The sequence below is a fragment of the Tachysurus fulvidraco genome, chromosome 26 (genome assembly GCF_022655615.1).
Source record: "Tachysurus fulvidraco isolate hzauxx_2018 chromosome 26, HZAU_PFXX_2.0, whole genome shotgun sequence".
Lineage (NCBI taxonomy): Eukaryota > Metazoa > Chordata > Actinopteri > Siluriformes > Bagridae > Tachysurus > Tachysurus fulvidraco.
In genome coordinates this window covers 13,337,158-13,355,659 of record NC_062543.1, presented here as the reverse complement: position 1 = coordinate 13,355,659, position 18,502 = coordinate 13,337,158, and the positions used below count along the sequence as shown (strand labels likewise).

Genomic DNA, 18,502 nt, shown 5'->3' with positions numbered 1-18,502 from the left:
TGCTACAAGAGCAGAATATCTTGAGTGACAGGTTTTCCGCTGCTGAGTATTCACTGTAGTTCCGCATGCATTCGGCCGCTAGTGGTTGGAACGAACGAGCCCTTCTCAGCACCTACCACAATGGCCTTAAACCAGCACTGAGGTTGCAACTCTGAGCCTGCCTACGATGACACCATGGGCTTAGAGAGCTTCATTCAGAGATGAAGCTTAGAGATGACACGTAAGTATGTACCTCTGCATCATCGGAATCCTCTCATTTATAAGGCACATATGTCTACAGGCACTGGTCATCTCGGCATACATCAAACCCTCTCACTGCTGAAACATCACTTCTGGTGGCCCAACATGGCTCAGGACATCAGAAGGTTCCATGACTCCCCGACATCTTCCCACCGGTAAACTTTGTCCACTTCCCATTCCACACAGTCTCTGGTCACACCTAGGACTGGACTTTGCCACAGACCTCTCAGCTTCCCAAGGTAACACATGCATATTCATCATAGTGGAACGTTTCTCTAAGTCATTTTGACTCATTTCCCTCAAGGGTTTACCCACTGCCATACAAAGTGCAGAATTACTCTTCCAGCATGTGTTCAGATACTTCAGTATCCCAGAAGATATTGTTTCTGATATTGTCACTGACTTTAGCAAACCATGTCTTTATGGAGCTCATATTGTGCATATAGTGTTGTTATGTTAGAAGATGTTTTGTATCTTTCTTATTGGTATCTTTCTTTTCTGTTAGTTCTCCAAAAGTCTGTGTCTGTGTCTGTTTAGTTAACTCTCTGTACTCAAACCAGTATCTAATCATTATTATGAGTCTCACTCAGGAGGTTGCACACATAAACACATTTGAGAAGATAATATGGACACGACTCACAGTGTATCACCGTAACCAAAAGGACGATGGTCAGTAAAATGTTTATGATAGTACAGTAAATAGCACCATTATCTTCTTCTTCTACATTTCGTCCGGTATGTTGTCTCAGTTTTGGTTTGTTTCTCTTTGTTTGTTCATACACATTCTGTGACCTGGAGAGTCTCTGCTGCAAGAATCTCCATTGTCCAAAAAATCTTATCTATAATGACCAAAGATATTGAGGAACTAGGATACATCAAGCAAGGCTAGAGTTTTTTTTTACATTTTGATGAAGTCAAGTCAAGTAAAGAAGCTTTTATTGTCATTTTAACCATATATATAGCTGTTGAAGTATACAGTGAAATGAGACAACGTTTCTCCAGGACCATGGTGCTACATAGAACAAAGACAGTGCTAAATAAGTTAGTCCTAGCCACATAAAGTGCATCTGTGCAACCTGGTGTACACAGTGCTGGACAAAATACAAAAAAGACAAAAGTCAGTGCAAACACAAAAAAAAAACAAGACAATACAGAAAAGACAAAAGACAATCCACAAAAACAGCACCCACCAGTGTAAATACTGTATGTTCAATAAATATTATTCATGTGTCTGCCCTGCCCTTGTCTCTTCCTCCCTGCCTCTGCACACCTGTTCCTCATGTGTTCATCGTGTTGTGTATTTAACCGTGCCGCGTTGCCTATGGCGGCGCAGAATCCTCTTGGTTTGTCGTGTTAGTTGTCATGTCTTTGTTCCTGTTTTGTGTTTTTTATTTAATAAACCCGTTTATTTTACGCTATCCTGCATTTGGGTCTGTTTTTGTCCCCCCTATCCCTGACACTTAAAGCATTTCATGGACACAAACAAACCACATTTCCGTCTAATTCCATCTAATAGTTAAGTCGTGGCCTAATGGTTAGGGAGTCTGACTTCTAACCCTAAAGTTGGGGGTTCGAGTCTCGGGCCGGCTCCGGGTGTGCTCCCCGGGCCCCGCAGCATAAATGGCTGCCCACTGCTCCGGGTGTATGTTCACAGTGTGTGTGTGTGTTCACTGCTTTGTGTGTGCACTTTGGATGGGTTAAATGCGGAGAACAAATTCTGAGTATGGGTTACCGTACTTAGCCGTATGTCACATCACGTCACTAATTGCAGTTTCTGTTCCAGAACAACATTAAGAAAGTTGTTTCCATTTTGAACAGATAATACAATTAACTATACATTTCATGTATAAGGATAAATTGAATATTGGATAATTCATAGTTAATGCAATCAAACCTTATGTATGTTTTTTATATTTCTTTTACTCAGACTGCGGATAAATATTAATAAGGACAACAAGGCCAAGAACCTTTCCATCTGTCTCAAAACAAATATTTTCCAACCAGCATGCTTACCAATACTACTGTATGGCTGCGAAAGCTGGATTATAACAGAGAAGCTCAAACAAAGCCTCAACAGTTTTGCCACCAACTGCTACAGAGTAATGCTCAACATCAAGCGCTTGGACAAAGTCTCAAATGCAGTGATATACCATACGATCGGTATTGACCCGCTACACCTCCAGATACAATGGAGGCAACTTAGATATGTCGGTCATTGTCTACGCAAACCAGAGTTCGAGCTGATCAACAAGTACGTTCTCTATCAACCATTGGAAAGAAAGCGTGGTAAACCAAAGCTTCTCTACCCACAGTACATCGGCAAATTGATCAACAGTGAGATACCACCAACAGTTTATGAAATGCGAACAGCAGCAAGAAACAGAACAGAATGGAAGAAGATTGTTGACGCCTGCAAACCACTAATATTTGCAGCCGACTGATGATGATGATGATGAAAAATCAATTTATAGTGGCAATAAACAATTGTTCCATCATCAGGGTCACCAACGTCACTTTTTCCAATCTTAAATGTAATTATACAAAAAGAAAATGCATGATACAGCAAATGAAAGCCAAGGAAAAAGACAAAAAAACAAAAGGTCCGATGTGGGTGCAGGTTTTCATTCCAAACAAGCAGAATGTAACCTGCACTACTAATAAATTATTGATTTTTGATATCACCATATTGGGGGTCCTTTTCTGTCTAAGATTCTCCTTCCATAACATTTTATATTACATTTACATTTACAGCATTACATTTACATTTACACACTTATCCAAAGCGACATACAGAAGTGCTTAAGTCTCTGTCATTGGAGACATTAACTCTGGTTCACTAGGTTTCATACTTAAGATACCATGAGTTTTTTTGTTTGTTTTGTTTTTATGCAACAAAAAGGGAAACAAGTCATGGCAGCAGCTGCCAACTGGTGCTCCCACAGGTACCTGGATTATATTTATTCATTTCCAGTCTAATGTATTGTTCAACTTATTATTTGACAATTTTGGCCCTATGTTTGGACCAAAAACAAAAGTCGCCCAACAACTTGACCCTCTTGGTCAATAGTATGTCACTGTTGGTATTTGAATTTGCTTTATTTTGGTCCTTAGTTAAAGATAAAGCAACCAGTGTTGCTTGTTGATTTTTGTATTGTCATAAATGTTAAAATTATTTTAAACTTAACTTGGTAATTGCACCCCAGAGTTACTAAGCTGGTTTTGAGCTGCAGCGTTGTCATCATCCACCAGGTGGCGCCAAAGTCCTGTTATTACCACGAGCGTTAAACAGAGTTTCCAAAACCGTCCTTTGGAATATTTCACTCACTCATTTTCTACCGCTTTATCCGAACTACCTCGGGTCACGGGGAGCCTGTGCCTATCTCAGGCGTCATCGGGCATCAAGGCAGGATACACCCTGGACGGAGTGCCAACCCATCGCAGGGCACACACACACTCTCATTCACTCACACACACACACACACACACACACACACACACACACACACACACACACACACACACACACACACACACACACTACGGACAATTTTCCAGAGATGCCAATTAACATACCATGCATGTCTTTGGACCGGGGGAGGAAACCGGAGTACCCGGAGGAAAACCCCGAGGCACGGGAGAACATGCAAACTCCGCACACACAAGGCGGAGGCGTGAAGAGGTGTGAGGCAAACGTGCTACTCACTAAGCCACCGTGCCCCCCCTTTGGAATATTTAAGATGATTAAATATGGAAAGATTAGAAATATGCTTAAAAGTGTCCTATTCACATAAATTACAATAAAATTCAGCAAACGGTGGGATGTTTGTTTATCCAGCTCATTTACATATAGACTGTGTGCTTAACCTCTAACATTAAAGGAGACCTAATCCAAAAAAAAAAAACAAAAAATTAAGAATCTTGTGAATTGGACCTTATTATTTTATGCATACTACATACATTTTGGTTTGCACTTTGCACTAAAGCTCAATAATATTCTACTAATCAGTAATTATTTATATGGTTTATCCTGATGGGCCATAGTCAGATACGCAGTGTTGTATAAAGTACTAGAAAGCAATACTTGATTAAAAGTAGGCTACAAGTATCGTACTAGAAACAGACTTTGGTAGAAATGAAAGTTACCTTTTAGAATATTACTCAAGTAAAAGTCTTAAAGTATCTGATATTTACTGTACTTAAGTATCAAAAGTAATTTTCTGATATTTAATGTACTTACTGTAAGTATTTGAAGTAAAAGTAAAAGGTAAAATTTCAGTGGTTTTCGGTAGGCATAAGAGGCACTTCATCCGGTAGGAAGAATCTTTCATTCCAATGTACAGTACAGAAAAGTTTCTTGCAAATACGGCCACGTGTGTATAACGTTATCTTCACCCTGTTCACCCTGTTCACCATTATCGTCGGGGTGGTCGTGTACTACAGGGGCGGAAATGCCCGGCCACGTGCGGCTCTTACGTTCACATCGAAGTTTGTATTTGTGTCTTTTTATTGTGCGAGTTTGCTTCGCTTCAGTTTAAATACGGTATTTTCATCAAACTTGCATGTGAGTGGGATGAAAAATGGCAGGAAAAAAAGGTGATGATCATGTGTGCCCATGTGTATGATGTGGTTCTTTGCGGTAACATAGTAAAAAATGTGGCTCTTGGTCTCTGACTAGTTGGCCACCCCTGGTCTACGATAACGGGAGGTCCTCCAGTAGGTGCTTCCATGGCAGTTGTGCTTCTTTTGGCAACATTACGCTGAAATAGAGCGTGCGGCGCTACGTAATGCAATCTAGAGGCAGTGATTCGCCAAACCTCCCTTATTGCAGTCACACACATTTCTGCTGATTTTATTTTGTAGTAACGAGTAACGAAAATGCTTAGTGGAAATATAACGTAGTAAAAGTATACATTTTATCTTATAAAATTGTATTACCATTATTACCTATGCAGGGCTCTCAAGTTTTGAAGACAGACAAGAGTGACATCTCCAACCCCCACCCAAACACAACATTGGGCCTACCCTTTTCACCACCTTCTCTGGGCCAGCATCCTGCAACCTGGCCTTTTTAGGGAGCTTTCCTCTCATGGCGAATGAGAGAATGCGTTGCCTTTTAGTTGACATCTTTGAAAGACAGATGCAATGATTAATGCATCCATGGCCAGGATATAAAATATGACATGATCTTAAAATAATAATTGATGTATCCTAAAATCAAGATAAGATAATTTATCCATGTATCCTGCCTTGATGCCCGATGACGCCTGAGACAGGCACAGGCTCCCCGTGACCCGAGAAGTTTGTATAAAAGCGGTAGAAAATGAATGAATGAATGAATCATCATTATCATCATCATCATCATCATCATCATCATCATCATCATCATCATCATCATCATCATCAATAAAACCAACCATTAATAACACCACACTTAAACAGATTATACAGTTTTCATTAAAAACAATCGAAGTTAATACACACTGTTTAGTGACGTCACGGGTCACTGAACCTGATCTCACAAAACCAGTAACTCATGAACATGATCCACATTCCAGTGACTGAGATTGTGGGAGTGCTGATGGTTCTTGTGATCTTGAGTCCGTGGTGGTGTGGAACGAGAGCTGTGACGGTATGTGCTGTGGAAATAATACATCCAGTATTTATGGATAAAAAATGATTAGTAATGTTGTTCTGTCATTAGACTAAATTATAAATGTAGAGGAAGCTTAGAACATATTTCAGCTGAGCTAAAACCATAAAAGAATCACAAAAAAACACATAGGTGACTTTACTTCTGGTTCTGTTAAATGCTACAGAGAAATATATTTAAATGTGAGACGAAGAGTTAAAGGAATCTATAGTGTACATTATTTAAGACAATTTAAGATATATGGCAGTGAGAGGGTTAAGAGAGAACGCGAGAAACAAATGAGAATGAAAGTGAAAGGTACAGATGTTCTAAAGGACAGTTTGAAAGACATGTGTCTAGTATGTTTGCTGTGTTTTGTGTGTGTGTGTGTGTGTGTGTGTGTGTGTGTGTGTGAGCTTGTATTTGTGTCTTTTTATTGTGTGTGTTCGCTTCACTTGAGTTCAATATGATATTTTCATCAAACGCGCATGTGAGTGGGATGAAAATACCTCAAAGTTTCCCAGTAGGAGCAAGATCATTTGTGTAAACAATTTATGTCAAGTTTGCTCTCAAAATGGCAGGGAAAAAATGTGATGTTCATGTGTGCTCATGTGTATGATGTGGCTCTTTGCGGTAACATCGTAAACACAGTATTTATGGATAAAAAATGATTAGTAATGTTGTTCTGTCATTAGACTAAATTATAAATGTAGAGGAAGCTTAGAACATATTTCAGCTGAGCTAAAACCATAAAAGAATCACAAAAAAACACATAGGTGACTTTACTTCTGGTTCTGTTAAATGCTACAGAGAAATATATTTAAATGTGAGACGAAGAGTTAAAGGAATCTATAGTGTACATTATTTAAGACAATTTAAGATATATGGCAGTGAGAGGGTTAAGAGAGAACGCGAGAAACAAATGAGAATGAAAGTGAAAGGTACAGATGTTCTAAAGGACAGTTTGAAAGACATGTGTCTAGTATGTTTGCTGTGTTTTGTGTGTGTGTGTGTGTGTGTGTGTGTGTGTGTGTGTGAGCTGTGTGTGTGTGTAATATTGGTTTAGCCTTTTTTTATCCTGATACCATGTATTTCTGCTATACTTTAATCAGGAAGTTATTAACAGTCACTTGTTAATTATTGTGTCTGATAAACCATTTACTATTGTATGCTGTATAGTGGGTTTTGATAGCCAGACAGATTTACAAGGCTTTTAGGGACAATATTTAACTTCCTACAAAGTAAAAAATGTAGGTTTGTTTTTTTGGTTTACTGTAATGCCTGCATCAGTCAGTATCTGAGTAATCTTAATGTGATAGCATTTTGTTTTCAAATATAAAATGATAATGGGATGGCTATGAGTGTGGGATGTGTGTTTCTGAGAAAACTTTAAAAACACATTACAGTGGATGATATAAGTGCAGCTTATAACGTCAAAGTGAAAGCTTTAACAGCAACAGGCCAAAAAATAGAATCACTGACCTGGATAAGGGATCGCCCCCTTGTGTCAGTATTTTGTTGAACTACCTTTGGCTTTAATTACAACCTTTAGTCTGTTGGGATACGTTTCTACCAACTTTTCACATCTGGTCTTCTCAATTCTCGCCCACACTTCTTTACAGAACTGCTCAAGTCCAGTTGAATTTGCTGGTGACCATTGGTGCACTGCAGTCTTCAGGCATTTCAAAGTTTTATAGTATATTTTAATATATATTTATTTTTTTTTCTGTTATATCTGTCACTTGGATGTCACACAGTAAGTTGCACTGAGTAAATATTTTACAAAAGTGGGGTGGCCAACCCGCGGCTCCCGAGCCGGATGCAGCTCTTTGCCCGGTTTCATACGGCTCTTACCTTCATATCGAAGTTTGTATTTGTGTCTTTTTATTGTGTGTGTTCGCTTCACTTGAGTTCAATATGATATTTTCATCAAACGTGCATGTGAGTGGGATGAAAATACCTCAAAGTTTCCCAGTAGGAGCAAGATCATTTGTGTAAACAATTTATGTCAAGTTTGCTCTCAAAATGGCAGGGAAAAAATGTGATGTTCATGTGTGCCCATGTGTATGATGTGGCTCTTTGCGGTAACATCGTAAAAAATGTGGCTCTTGGTGTCTGACTGGTTGGCTACCCCTCGTATATTTTAATATATATTTATTTTTTCTGTCCTGTTGCTGTTATATCTGTCACTTGGATGTCATAAGTTGCACTGAGTAAATATTTTACAAAAGTGCTATTGATACTATCTAACATTGCCTTTGTGCTATAGCAGGAAATTAATTTGAATTTTGTGTTTACATCTTTGTGGCAACAGAGGAAATGTGGGAACTGAGCGAAAGTACAAGTGATGGCCAGGCTGTAAAATTGCAAACTGCACATTTAATTCTGCAAACATACATGCTAATTTAAATAGCTTTATTTTATCTGAATATGAAATATGTTAACTTGCACATTTCCTGTATATGATGTAAGCATAAGTACATTATAAGTACTTGTAACAAACTAGCTTTTAGCTTTTTTCATTGTTTCATGGCATAAACACATACTTAGCTTCAAGTGGAGAAAACATGCACAGGAACTAAAAAAATGTCTTAATTTGCATTGTATTGTCTACTTTTCCTACAGATGTACTTCTACTTGTTATTTTTAAAGTTTGAGCTGGTGTTGAATGTCAAAAGTCAGCATCCTTGAACATGGCTTCTGTACGAGAACATATGGAAACTGCAGCCCTGGGGAGGCCGCTTCAGCTGGGAATGCTGTACGACTGCAGAAATGATTCAATAGTACCAGGTATGACAATATTCAATTATTGTGACTTTTTGTTTTATTGAATACACACATGCTGATTAGGATACATTTTTACTATTGTCACCTATTATTTCTATGAACTCATACATATACATTAGAGTATACACACACACACACACACACACACACACACACACACACACACACACACACACACACATATATATATATCATTTTCTACAATTAAAGTTTTGATGAACTAATCTATTATTATTTTGCTAACAGGAATAACACTTTGGGATCAACAACATGTGCAGCATAACACAAATGTTCGTTCGCAACATAACACAGAGTTCACAGTTACAACTTCAGACACAATTGAAGAAAAATCTAAACAACTGAAAGTTGATGGTGAACTGAAACTGAGTCTTTTGAGCGGGATTGTCAATGTTAGTGGTGCAGCCAGATATTTCAATGACACTAAAAAGTCATTTATACAACAAAGGTTGACGCTGCATTATAAGACAACCAACAAATTCGAGCATTTGACTATGACACATCTGGCACAAGGACAAATCCATCACCATGAGCTATTTGATCATGATATAGCAACACATGTAGTTGTAGCAGTTTTGTATGGAGCAGATGCCTACTTTGTATTTGATAAAGAGATGAATTTGTCTGATGAGACAAAAGATGTACAGGGAGATGTAAAAATTGCTGCTGACAAGCTAAAGTTCCTTTGTTCTGCTGGGGCACAGGTAGAGTTAAACATGAATGAACATGAAAAGGCTGCAGTAAAGCAAATGAAGTGTACATTTTATGGTGATTTCAAGTTGTCCTCAAATCCAACAACTTATGAAAATGCTATGAAGGTTTATAATGATCTTCCAAAGATGCTTGGAGAAAATGGAGAACATGCAGTTCCAGTTAAAGTTTGGCTTTATCCTCTGGATAAACTGGACTCAAGAGCAGCCAAACTTCAAAGAAACATCTCTACAGATCTAATTAGAGCTGTGGAATTGGTAATTGAGGATTTAAATGTCACATCGATGAGATGTGGTGACCTGATGGAAGACACAGTGGCAAAAACATTTGGCACATTTCACAATCGAGTTCAGGACTTTCAGAAATTCTGCACTGAATATAAACAAGATTTCATGATCAAACTACAGTCCATCCTGCCAGAAATCCGAGGAGGTAAAACAGATATAAAAGACCTAAGTGAACTTCTAGAAGCCCACGAGAAGTCTCCTTTTAGAAGCCGTGATGTCCTGCAGTGGATAATAATGAAAGAAGAAAAATCTAACCAAATAAAATCACTGCTAAAGCAGCTCAAGGAACTTGGAGCAGAAGTGGATGCTGACAGAGACAAATGTCTGTTAGACTTGAATGTTGAGAATTTGTTTTCTTACAATTTTACCTGTCTTCAGCAGCCAGAGCCTCTCCTGACCCAACAAGAGAACTACCTGAAACCTTCAACAGTAACAAATCCCAGTGAAAATACACTCTATCTAGATCTACAGGAAAAATCCTGGACCCTTGAGGAGCTCAAGTGCATGAAGAATAATTTGAAGATTTTTAAGGATTTGATCAATTCAAATAAAAGTAACAAAAACACAAGGTTTATTGTTGAGAGTGTGCCTCAAACACCAGATAAACCCGGCTCCTGTGTTCTAATATATGAAAATGGAGGCACTGAAGTTACCCGTTTTGTTCCTCCATCAAAACCAAAACCTCCAACTGTTGAATATGTCACAGATAACAGCATAAAGCTAAAGATTAGCTCTTTGTGTGCTGCTACACTGAAGATGCAACTACTTCACAAAATGACACAAGAGAAAAGCTGGAAATCTCAGTCTGTGACTGATGAGAGTGTTACACTGACAAATCTTAATGCAGGCACTGATTATGAAATAAAATGCGCAGCAGTTGGAAAAATTGACTACATGGTTGAAAGTGATGTAACTGTAACAACTACTACCGACTCTGTGATAAAACACCATGGAGCTGAAAGTCACCAGGTACTTGGTAAGTAAACACAATTTAAGAACAATTGTTAAATAAAGAAGCTCCCTGGTTGAGACGATCAATAGAGTAAAGCTTTTGGCTTTTCTCCATATAAAAACCCTGAATTTTGGCTTTATATTAAACATTACATTTTAGCTTCTACAAAGTTCTTTAGAAGTTGTACAATATTGTGTGAGAATTCATAATGATATTTGTGCCTACATTTTTTTAGTGAAAATTATTAAAATGTGGGAATTTAAAAAATTGTAGACACTATTGGATCTATATTGTCCACTTCATCTGTCAAAAACAGAATCATTAAGAATATAATTTATTTTAATAAATAATAATAAATAAAAAAAATTCAATTAAATTCAGATTTATTTGTATAGCGTTTTTTACACTTGACATTGTCTTAAAGCAGCTTTACAGAACATAAACACAGAACAAAAGGTTATTATAAAGAATAATATAAAGATTAATAGAATACAAAATTAAAGATTAATATTAGATATATTTAGTTCACAATGTGTATGTATTTATCCACAATGAGCAAGTCTGAGGTGACTCAGGCAGCAGTGGTGAGGAAAAACTCCCTTAGATGGTAAAGGGAGAAACCTTGAGAGGAACCAGACACAAAGAGGAACCTTGTCCTCATATGGGTGACACTGGAGGGTGTGATTATAAATATAAAGTCTGATAAATGTTGTATTGATGCAAAAGACCACATGTAGTTCACATCTCCTCTATAGTATTGTAGAGTCCAACTGTAGCTGGTAGATTTCTAGATGCCTCAGCATTCTCAGATTCGGCCTCATCTCCGTGGAGGTCCAAAATCTTCATCATGCCTCGGGATGTGTAGAAAGAGAGAAGCAGTGGAGAGGGATTAACATATCTACTGTTCATAAAATGTGCAAGTCAGATGTAATAGTGCCCAATATTATGGGATGTATTATGTGTACACCTGACTAAAGAGATGAGTTAAAGGGCAAGTCGTGGCCTAATAAAGGGCAAGTCGTGGCCCAATGTTTAGAGAGTCTGACTCGTAATCCTAGGGTTGTGGGTTTGAGTCTCTGGCCATGACTGAGGTGCCCTTGAGCAAGGCACCGAACCCCCCAACTGCTCCCCGGGCGCCGCAGCATAAATGGCTGCCCACTGCTCCGGGTGTGTGTTCAGGGTGTGTGTGTGTTCACTGCTGTGTGTGTGCACTTCGGATGGGTTAAATGCGGAGAACAAATTCTGAGTATGGGTCACCTAACTTGGCCGTATGTCATGTCACTTTCACTTTATAATCTACATTTAAACTGGGAAAGTGTGTCTGAGCCCTGAATACTATCAGGAAGACTATTCCAAAGTTTGGGAGCTATATATGAAAATGCTCTAAGTCTCCACCTTTAGTAGATTTAGTTATTCTGGGAACTAGGGTTGAGTTTTTTGATCTCAGAATATATACAGTATAACGTTCCTATTTGGAAGCTTCTTGAATGTGCATTTTAATTAGAATCTTGGATCGTGTACCAGTGAACATTATTAAAATGTAGGAATTTCTACAAACTGTAGTTTCTATAGTATAAAAAAATAACTGTAGTATAAATATAATCTATCTTTAATAAATAATAAAAAAAAAATAGTAAATGGTTTTCCTGTTTGTTCACAGATTTAAAGTTTAAGCTGATTTTATCTGGTAAAACACTGAATTCCCACAAGAACTTCATAACTCGTCTTAAACGACGAGTTCACCTGAAGGAGGTGAATACAGAGGATGAGTGTGATTTCATTCTGGTTTTCTGTCCGATTGTGTCACGAGCTGGAACTGACATTGAAGCAGCAATGAAACGTCTACACAATATTTCAGGTACTCAGAAAATATTCTCTACAATAATGCTGTCAGGGTTCAGCACGGACTTTCGGCCACGTGTGTTTGTTGTCTTTCCTCGTCATGTGTCTGCCCTGCCTTCGTCTGCTCCTCCTTGTCACCACACCTGCTCCTCATTGTGTCATTATTGTCCTGTGTATAAATGTGAGCCACGTTGCAGATTCAATGGTTACGTCTAGTCTAGGTTGGTTTCGTCATGTGTATCATGTTAGTCCTCGTTGTTGTCCTGTATTCGTCTTTATCATTTATTAAACCCCTTTCATTTGAAGCTATCCTGTGTGCGGGTCCGCCTCCTTCCTCCTCTGGTTGTGACAAATGCATTGTGTATGCTGAATTACTTTTGCATATAATGAATAAATTGTATGGATTTTTTTAAACAGACACCAAACCTGTAGTCCTGGTGGTGCTCCATCACACATTTTATCCAGAGTGTGTTGTTCCAGACAGCATCAAATGTGTAAACAGAAAGAATATGATCGCAGTCGACTGTCTGTTCCATGAAGATACAGGATTACTGCAGTGTCTGAAGAATAATGACTCACTGGACAAAACTTCTCAATATCTGGTATTTTTATTCAATTTATGCTTGGAAAAAAATGTAAAAAATACTAAGTAGATAAGTAAACCTACATTTCTTCACTTACATATGATTTTAATAATAATAATAATAATAATAGAAATAATAATAATAATAATAATAATAATAATAATAATAATAATAATAATAATAATAATGTGTTTCCTTACACAGACACTTTATTAATCTGTCAGCAGAGCTGCTCTAAAGTGTGTATAATTTACCCGACCTATGTAATTATTTGTAAATTTATGTCTTCTGCTTTTTAACAGAAGGAACTATATATAAAATGTGAAAACATGAAAAGGCAAAAGGAAGGTGAAAGGTCAAGTGAGTGTGACAGATTTTTTTTTGTTTCTTAAGATAATAATGTAAAATAAATCAATTAATCAATCAATGTCTGTGTGTGTGTGTGTGTGTGTGTGTGTGTGTGTGTGTGTGTGTGTGTGTGTGTGTGTGTGTGTGTGTGTGTGTGTGTGTGTGTTTTGGCATAGGACCCAGAAACGGTGCAAGATGCATTGAAAAGGAAGTTACAGGACTTGAAGATACAAATATGAAACCAGATCAAACAACTAATGTGTCAGAGGAAAGTGAAAATTCACAACCTGAGAGAAACCAACCACTTATAGACAGACTTCTGATAGAAAATACACAAACACAACAGGAGAAGGACAAGACACTGGAAGAGAAGGAGAAACAGCTCAAACAGACAAGAGCTGAACTGGACAAAACAATTAAAGAGTTAGAAGACAGTCAGCGACACGTGGAGGAGAAAAACACACAAATAGAGAATCTGAACAAACTGCTGAAGGAGAAAGAAACACAGCTGAAGAACACAGATAAAGAGCTGGAAACCAGTACAAATAAACTGGACACACTGGGACAGGAGCTGCAGGACAAGCAGAGACAACTACAGGACACGATGATTGTAGTGGAGCAACAGAAATCTGAGTTAGCAGAAAAAAAACAAGAACTTCAAGAGAAAGAGAGACTTCTGACTGAGAGAGGGACACAGATAATGGGAAGAGACAAAGAGCTTCAGGAGAAAGACAGACTTCTGACAGAAAGTCACCAGGTACTTGGTAAGTATACACATTTTAAGAAAAATTGTTAAATAAAGAAGCTCCTTGGTTGAGTTGATTAATAGAGTAAAGTTTTTGCCTTTACTCCATATAAAAACCCATAATTTTGGCTTTACATTAAACATTACATTTTGGCTTCTACAAAGTTCTTAAGAAGTTGTACAATAACACAATTAACACAGCACATGTACAGCCCACTTCTTCTACCTCTGTATTTTTTCTCCTACATGATTAAATAGATGTATGCTCCTTCAAAATAAAAGCCCTACTGCGCCATTGCTAGCATGACGTGCACTTTTTCACGTTTGATCTGTGAGGTCTTTAATAATTCTATCTTTTTTATTTCTAAGACAAAAACAGCCAAAGTTCTGCTCCAAGTTCCCAGTGCATCCTTTATATTTAGGGATAATTAAAAACACATCCGGGTCCTTGATAGTTGCTGTTTTGATGATTAGTGGAATGATAGGATAAAAGAAAAAAAAGAAAAGAAAAAAGAAATCTACAGCTTAAAAAGACACTATTTTACAGTGTCTTTTAAAGGTGTAGATTTCTTTTTGTTCCATCTCAATGGTTTTCATTTTCATCAGTATGTTTCTTTCAGCCTATAACTGTGTAAATGTCTAAACATTGTACACCTGTGAGTTAATTTTATTCTTACAAATTTCTGTTGTTTAACATATTTAGCTCAGGACCACACAACTAACCAGACTATGAAGTATTTAACTGTTGCACTTGGATGCACATTAAGACATCATGTGGGTATAGAACAGAAATTCCAGGAAATAATTCCAGCTCTGCAGAATGTGCAGAATCCAGAGGATTGTGATTTCATTATGGCTTTCTGCCCTGTTGTGGCTATTAAAGCAGCAGAAAAGATGCTTAAAACCCTACCAGGTAAACCTCTCATTATTATTTATTATAGCCTCAAGAAAATATCCGAATGCATAAATTAGACATAAGAAGTATATGGAATATGAGAAGTAAGATTTTTGTCTTTATACCAAATGTCATTAAAATGTATTTACTTTTTATATTTGCTCAAAGTGAAAGTATGAAACACGTGAAACATATTTTGCTTTCTGTTTGTTAAATTGTTTAGATACGACAGTTTCTAATTGACTCAGTTCCAGTGAATATCTGGGACTGGGTGCAATAAGGAACACCTCAGTGTTTAAGTTTCTGTGTTGGTGACTAATAAGATGTGAGTTTAATTAAATAATTAAACATTCAGTAATTGTTATTCTCACATGTCTCCATCAATAGGTAACAAACCTGCAGTTCTGGTGGTGCTTCATCATCCAGAACATATTGTAAAAGACAGCAGCAGATCTGTAAATAGACAGAATACGATCACAGTCGACTGTCTGATCCATGAAGATCAGAGATTACTGCAGTGTCCTGAAAATGACAAAGCATTGTCCAAAGTTATAGAATTTATTGAGGTGAGCATTAATTTTTTTCTTAAATCGTGGTTAATTTTAACTAAATTAAATAGGAAAATCTAAAGGAAATCAAAATATATTTTACAGGACATTCAGGGAGGGACACCGAGTAAAAGTCCATGTAAGTCACATTGTCACATACAGTTTATTGTGTATAATGTAACATGACCACATAGTTAATTAATTTAGTCCTTTTTCAATTTAAATCTTTTTTAGACTCATGAAATCCCAGTAGCTACTTTTATTGCACTTTTATTTAGTACAGTTAAAATCCCATTAATCATTTATATTATGCTACAGTGGCTGATGATTTGATGTTTCTTTGCAATCTACATTTTATTTTCTCTTTAGATCATCAGCCTTTTGATTACCAGATGTTGAAGCATCCTCGTCTAACATACTTCACTCTAATGACTGGAAAGACATTAGGACATCATGTGGACATAGAGAGGAAACTTCAGGAACAAATACCAGGTCTGCAGAAGGGGATGAAATTGGAAGAGTCTGATTTAGTTCTAGTTTTCTGCCCAGTTGTTTCACGAGCTGGAACTGACAGTGAAGCTGCAGTAGAGATGCTCAATACCCAAGCAGGTAAAACACTCATTATTCCAATAAATAAATAATTTTCACAAAAAATTACAAGCATTAATTTACAGGATGAAAAATAATATTTGACATGATCTCATTTACCTTCATTCTGAATCTTTGTTTTTATTAAACTTTTATATTTGCGTAAAAGTTACATTTTACAACAAGAGAAATATTTGCTTTTTTATTTCACTAAACTCCAATGTCTCCATCAAAAGGGGACAAACGTGCAGTTCTGGTGGTTCTTCATCACACGTTTAATCCAGAGCTTATTGTACCAGACAGCAGCAGATCTGTAAATAGACAGAATACGATCACAGTCGACTGTCTGTTCTATGAAGATCAGGGATTACTGATGTGTCATAAGAACAATGAAGCACTGTCCAAAGTTGTAAACTTCCTGCATCCCAAGGTGAGGCTGAAATCACTCAGTGGGTGGGTTTTGTTTGTTCTACCACAGGTTTAGTGTTAACCGCTTTGTTGCAGGGTGATGAATATCCTGAAAAGAACACATTTGGCAACTTTGGTGAGTTTGACAAATTTGTAATTAATTTAAGCTAAGTTAGATGAATCTGGGCAATACGCCAGTGAGAAACATCTGAATCTTTTATTTCCTGACAGCTGCTGATAAACATAAGTACATAACATTATGAATGAATTTTGAATGAATGACTACTGTATGAATGTTCATTTATTCAGGAATAAATTTGACACCCCATTTATGTCAAGTCACTGATAGTATGTGATTTTTTTTTCTTTTTTGTAAATACTTAAGTAAATAAATAAGGATACAGTAAATATAAAAAAGTGAGATGAATTTTATGTTATTGCACAAATGTAAGAATAAGAAATAGATTTAAAAAAAGAGAAGACTAATCATGTGCTTTAGATGTGACATTTGTTTTTATTTATCTTCATTGAAAGAAGTATAGAAAAAAGAAAACATGATGAATGATGAATACAGAGAAGGCCATGTCCAACCTGGACCATCTTCCAGACCTTGAAGATCTCGGTTTCTTCTCAAGAAGCACTGACCAACCCACTACCCATATATATAGCTTAAATAAATCATGTTTAGAACTTGTAAGATTTATTTATGTAAAATTGACTCGTCTCCATTATGACTAATATCCTTAAACCTGCTGAGTATTAGCATGTAGTAGATGCCTGCTTTTATTTGTGGCTCTCTCTATTCTTCCCACAAGCATGAACAGTGGACAATGTAATGTTCTTTATGATAAATACACTGAATAAATGAAATACGTAATAATTATAATAAGCAGTATATTATGATTTAATGCATTTACATGTATTGTTCTGTAAAAGTAAAAATATATAAATAAAACAGTAGGGTTCATGTTGCTGTAGTAATGCCAGATATGATGCAGCATGATATAACACATTAGTTATTGCCTGTTATTCTGTGACAAACAATAAATGTTCTTAAAGCAGCTTTTGTTTCAGCAACTTTTTCCTCTTGAAATGAGACAAAACTAATGAAAGCACAAAATTCTGTGATAATAATATATACCACGCAAACCAAACAAAAGCCTTTGACCAATCAGATTCGAGAAGTTTGTAAATTGAGTTCTTTCCACTGATTGGACGAGACATCTGTCACTCAAGATATACAAGAAGTAGGAAACTGTGTAGAAAACATTATTTTTTGTACATGTATGGAGTTCTGAGTTCTAGTTAACTATTTTAAAACTATTTTAAAGAGCACCATTATATCTAACAATATATTCCATTGGGAAGCAGGAAGAAAATATAATGATGGTAGCATATCATAGCATAAAGATTAAGTTTCCATCTCCTACAACACACTTGGAGAACGTACGTTTGTTTCAAAGACAAAACTATTCACACTAAATGATGTAAGGAATGCTACAAGAGCAGAATATCTTGAGTGACAGGTTTTCCGCTGCTGAGTATTCACTGTAGTTCCGCATGCATTCGGCCGCTAGTGGTTGGAATGAACGAGCCCTTCTCAGCACCTACCACAATGGCCTTAAACCAGCACTGAGGTTGCAACTCTGAGCCTGCCTACGATGACACCATGGGCTTAGAGAGCTTCATTCAGAGATGAAGCTTAGAGATGACACGTAAGTATGTACCTCTGCATCATCGGAATCCTCTCATTTATAAGGCACATATGTCTACAGGCACTGGTCATCTCAGCATACATCAAACCCTCTCACTGCTGAAACATCACTTCTGGTGGCCAAACATGGCTCAGGACATCAGAAGGTTCCATGACTCCCCGACATCTTCCCACCGGTAACCTTTGTCCACTTCCCATTCCACACA

At 37.1% G+C, this 18,502-nt stretch overlaps 1 protein-coding gene across 1 annotated transcript; it reads left to right on the top strand.

Annotated features, from left to right (window-relative positions):
• The first annotated feature begins 5,774 nt into the window (after positions 1-5,774).
• On the top strand, positions 5,775-17,643 carry LOC113640201. The gene is made up of 14 exons (XM_047809358.1): positions 5,775-5,869; positions 8,495-8,659; positions 8,903-10,648; positions 12,285-12,482; positions 12,884-13,068; positions 13,353-13,410; positions 13,575-14,162; positions 14,847-15,056; positions 15,426-15,604; positions 15,692-15,725; positions 15,956-16,195; positions 16,411-16,604; positions 16,679-16,718; positions 17,117-17,643. Exons 2-14 carry the CDS (start codon positions 8,563-8,565, stop codon positions 17,122-17,124), a joined length of 3,777 nt encoding a protein of 1,258 aa, XP_047665314.1. The 5' UTR covers positions 5,775-5,869; positions 8,495-8,562; the 3' UTR covers positions 17,125-17,643.
• Positions 17,644-18,502: the final 859 nt, after the last annotated feature.

Coding starts and splice junctions, on each gene's coding strand:
- LOC113640201 (XM_047809358.1), top strand. CDS start 8,563: ATGGCTTCTGTACGAGAACATATGGAAACTGCAGCCCTGGGGAGGCCG. Junction 15,057..15,425: donor GATGCTTAAAACCCTACCAG/GTAAACCTCTCA, acceptor CTCCATCAATAG/GTAACAAACCTGCAGTTCTG. Junction 16,605..16,678: donor TAAACTTCCTGCATCCCAAG/GTGAGGCTGAAA, acceptor GCTTTGTTGCAG/GGTGATGAATATCCTGAAAA.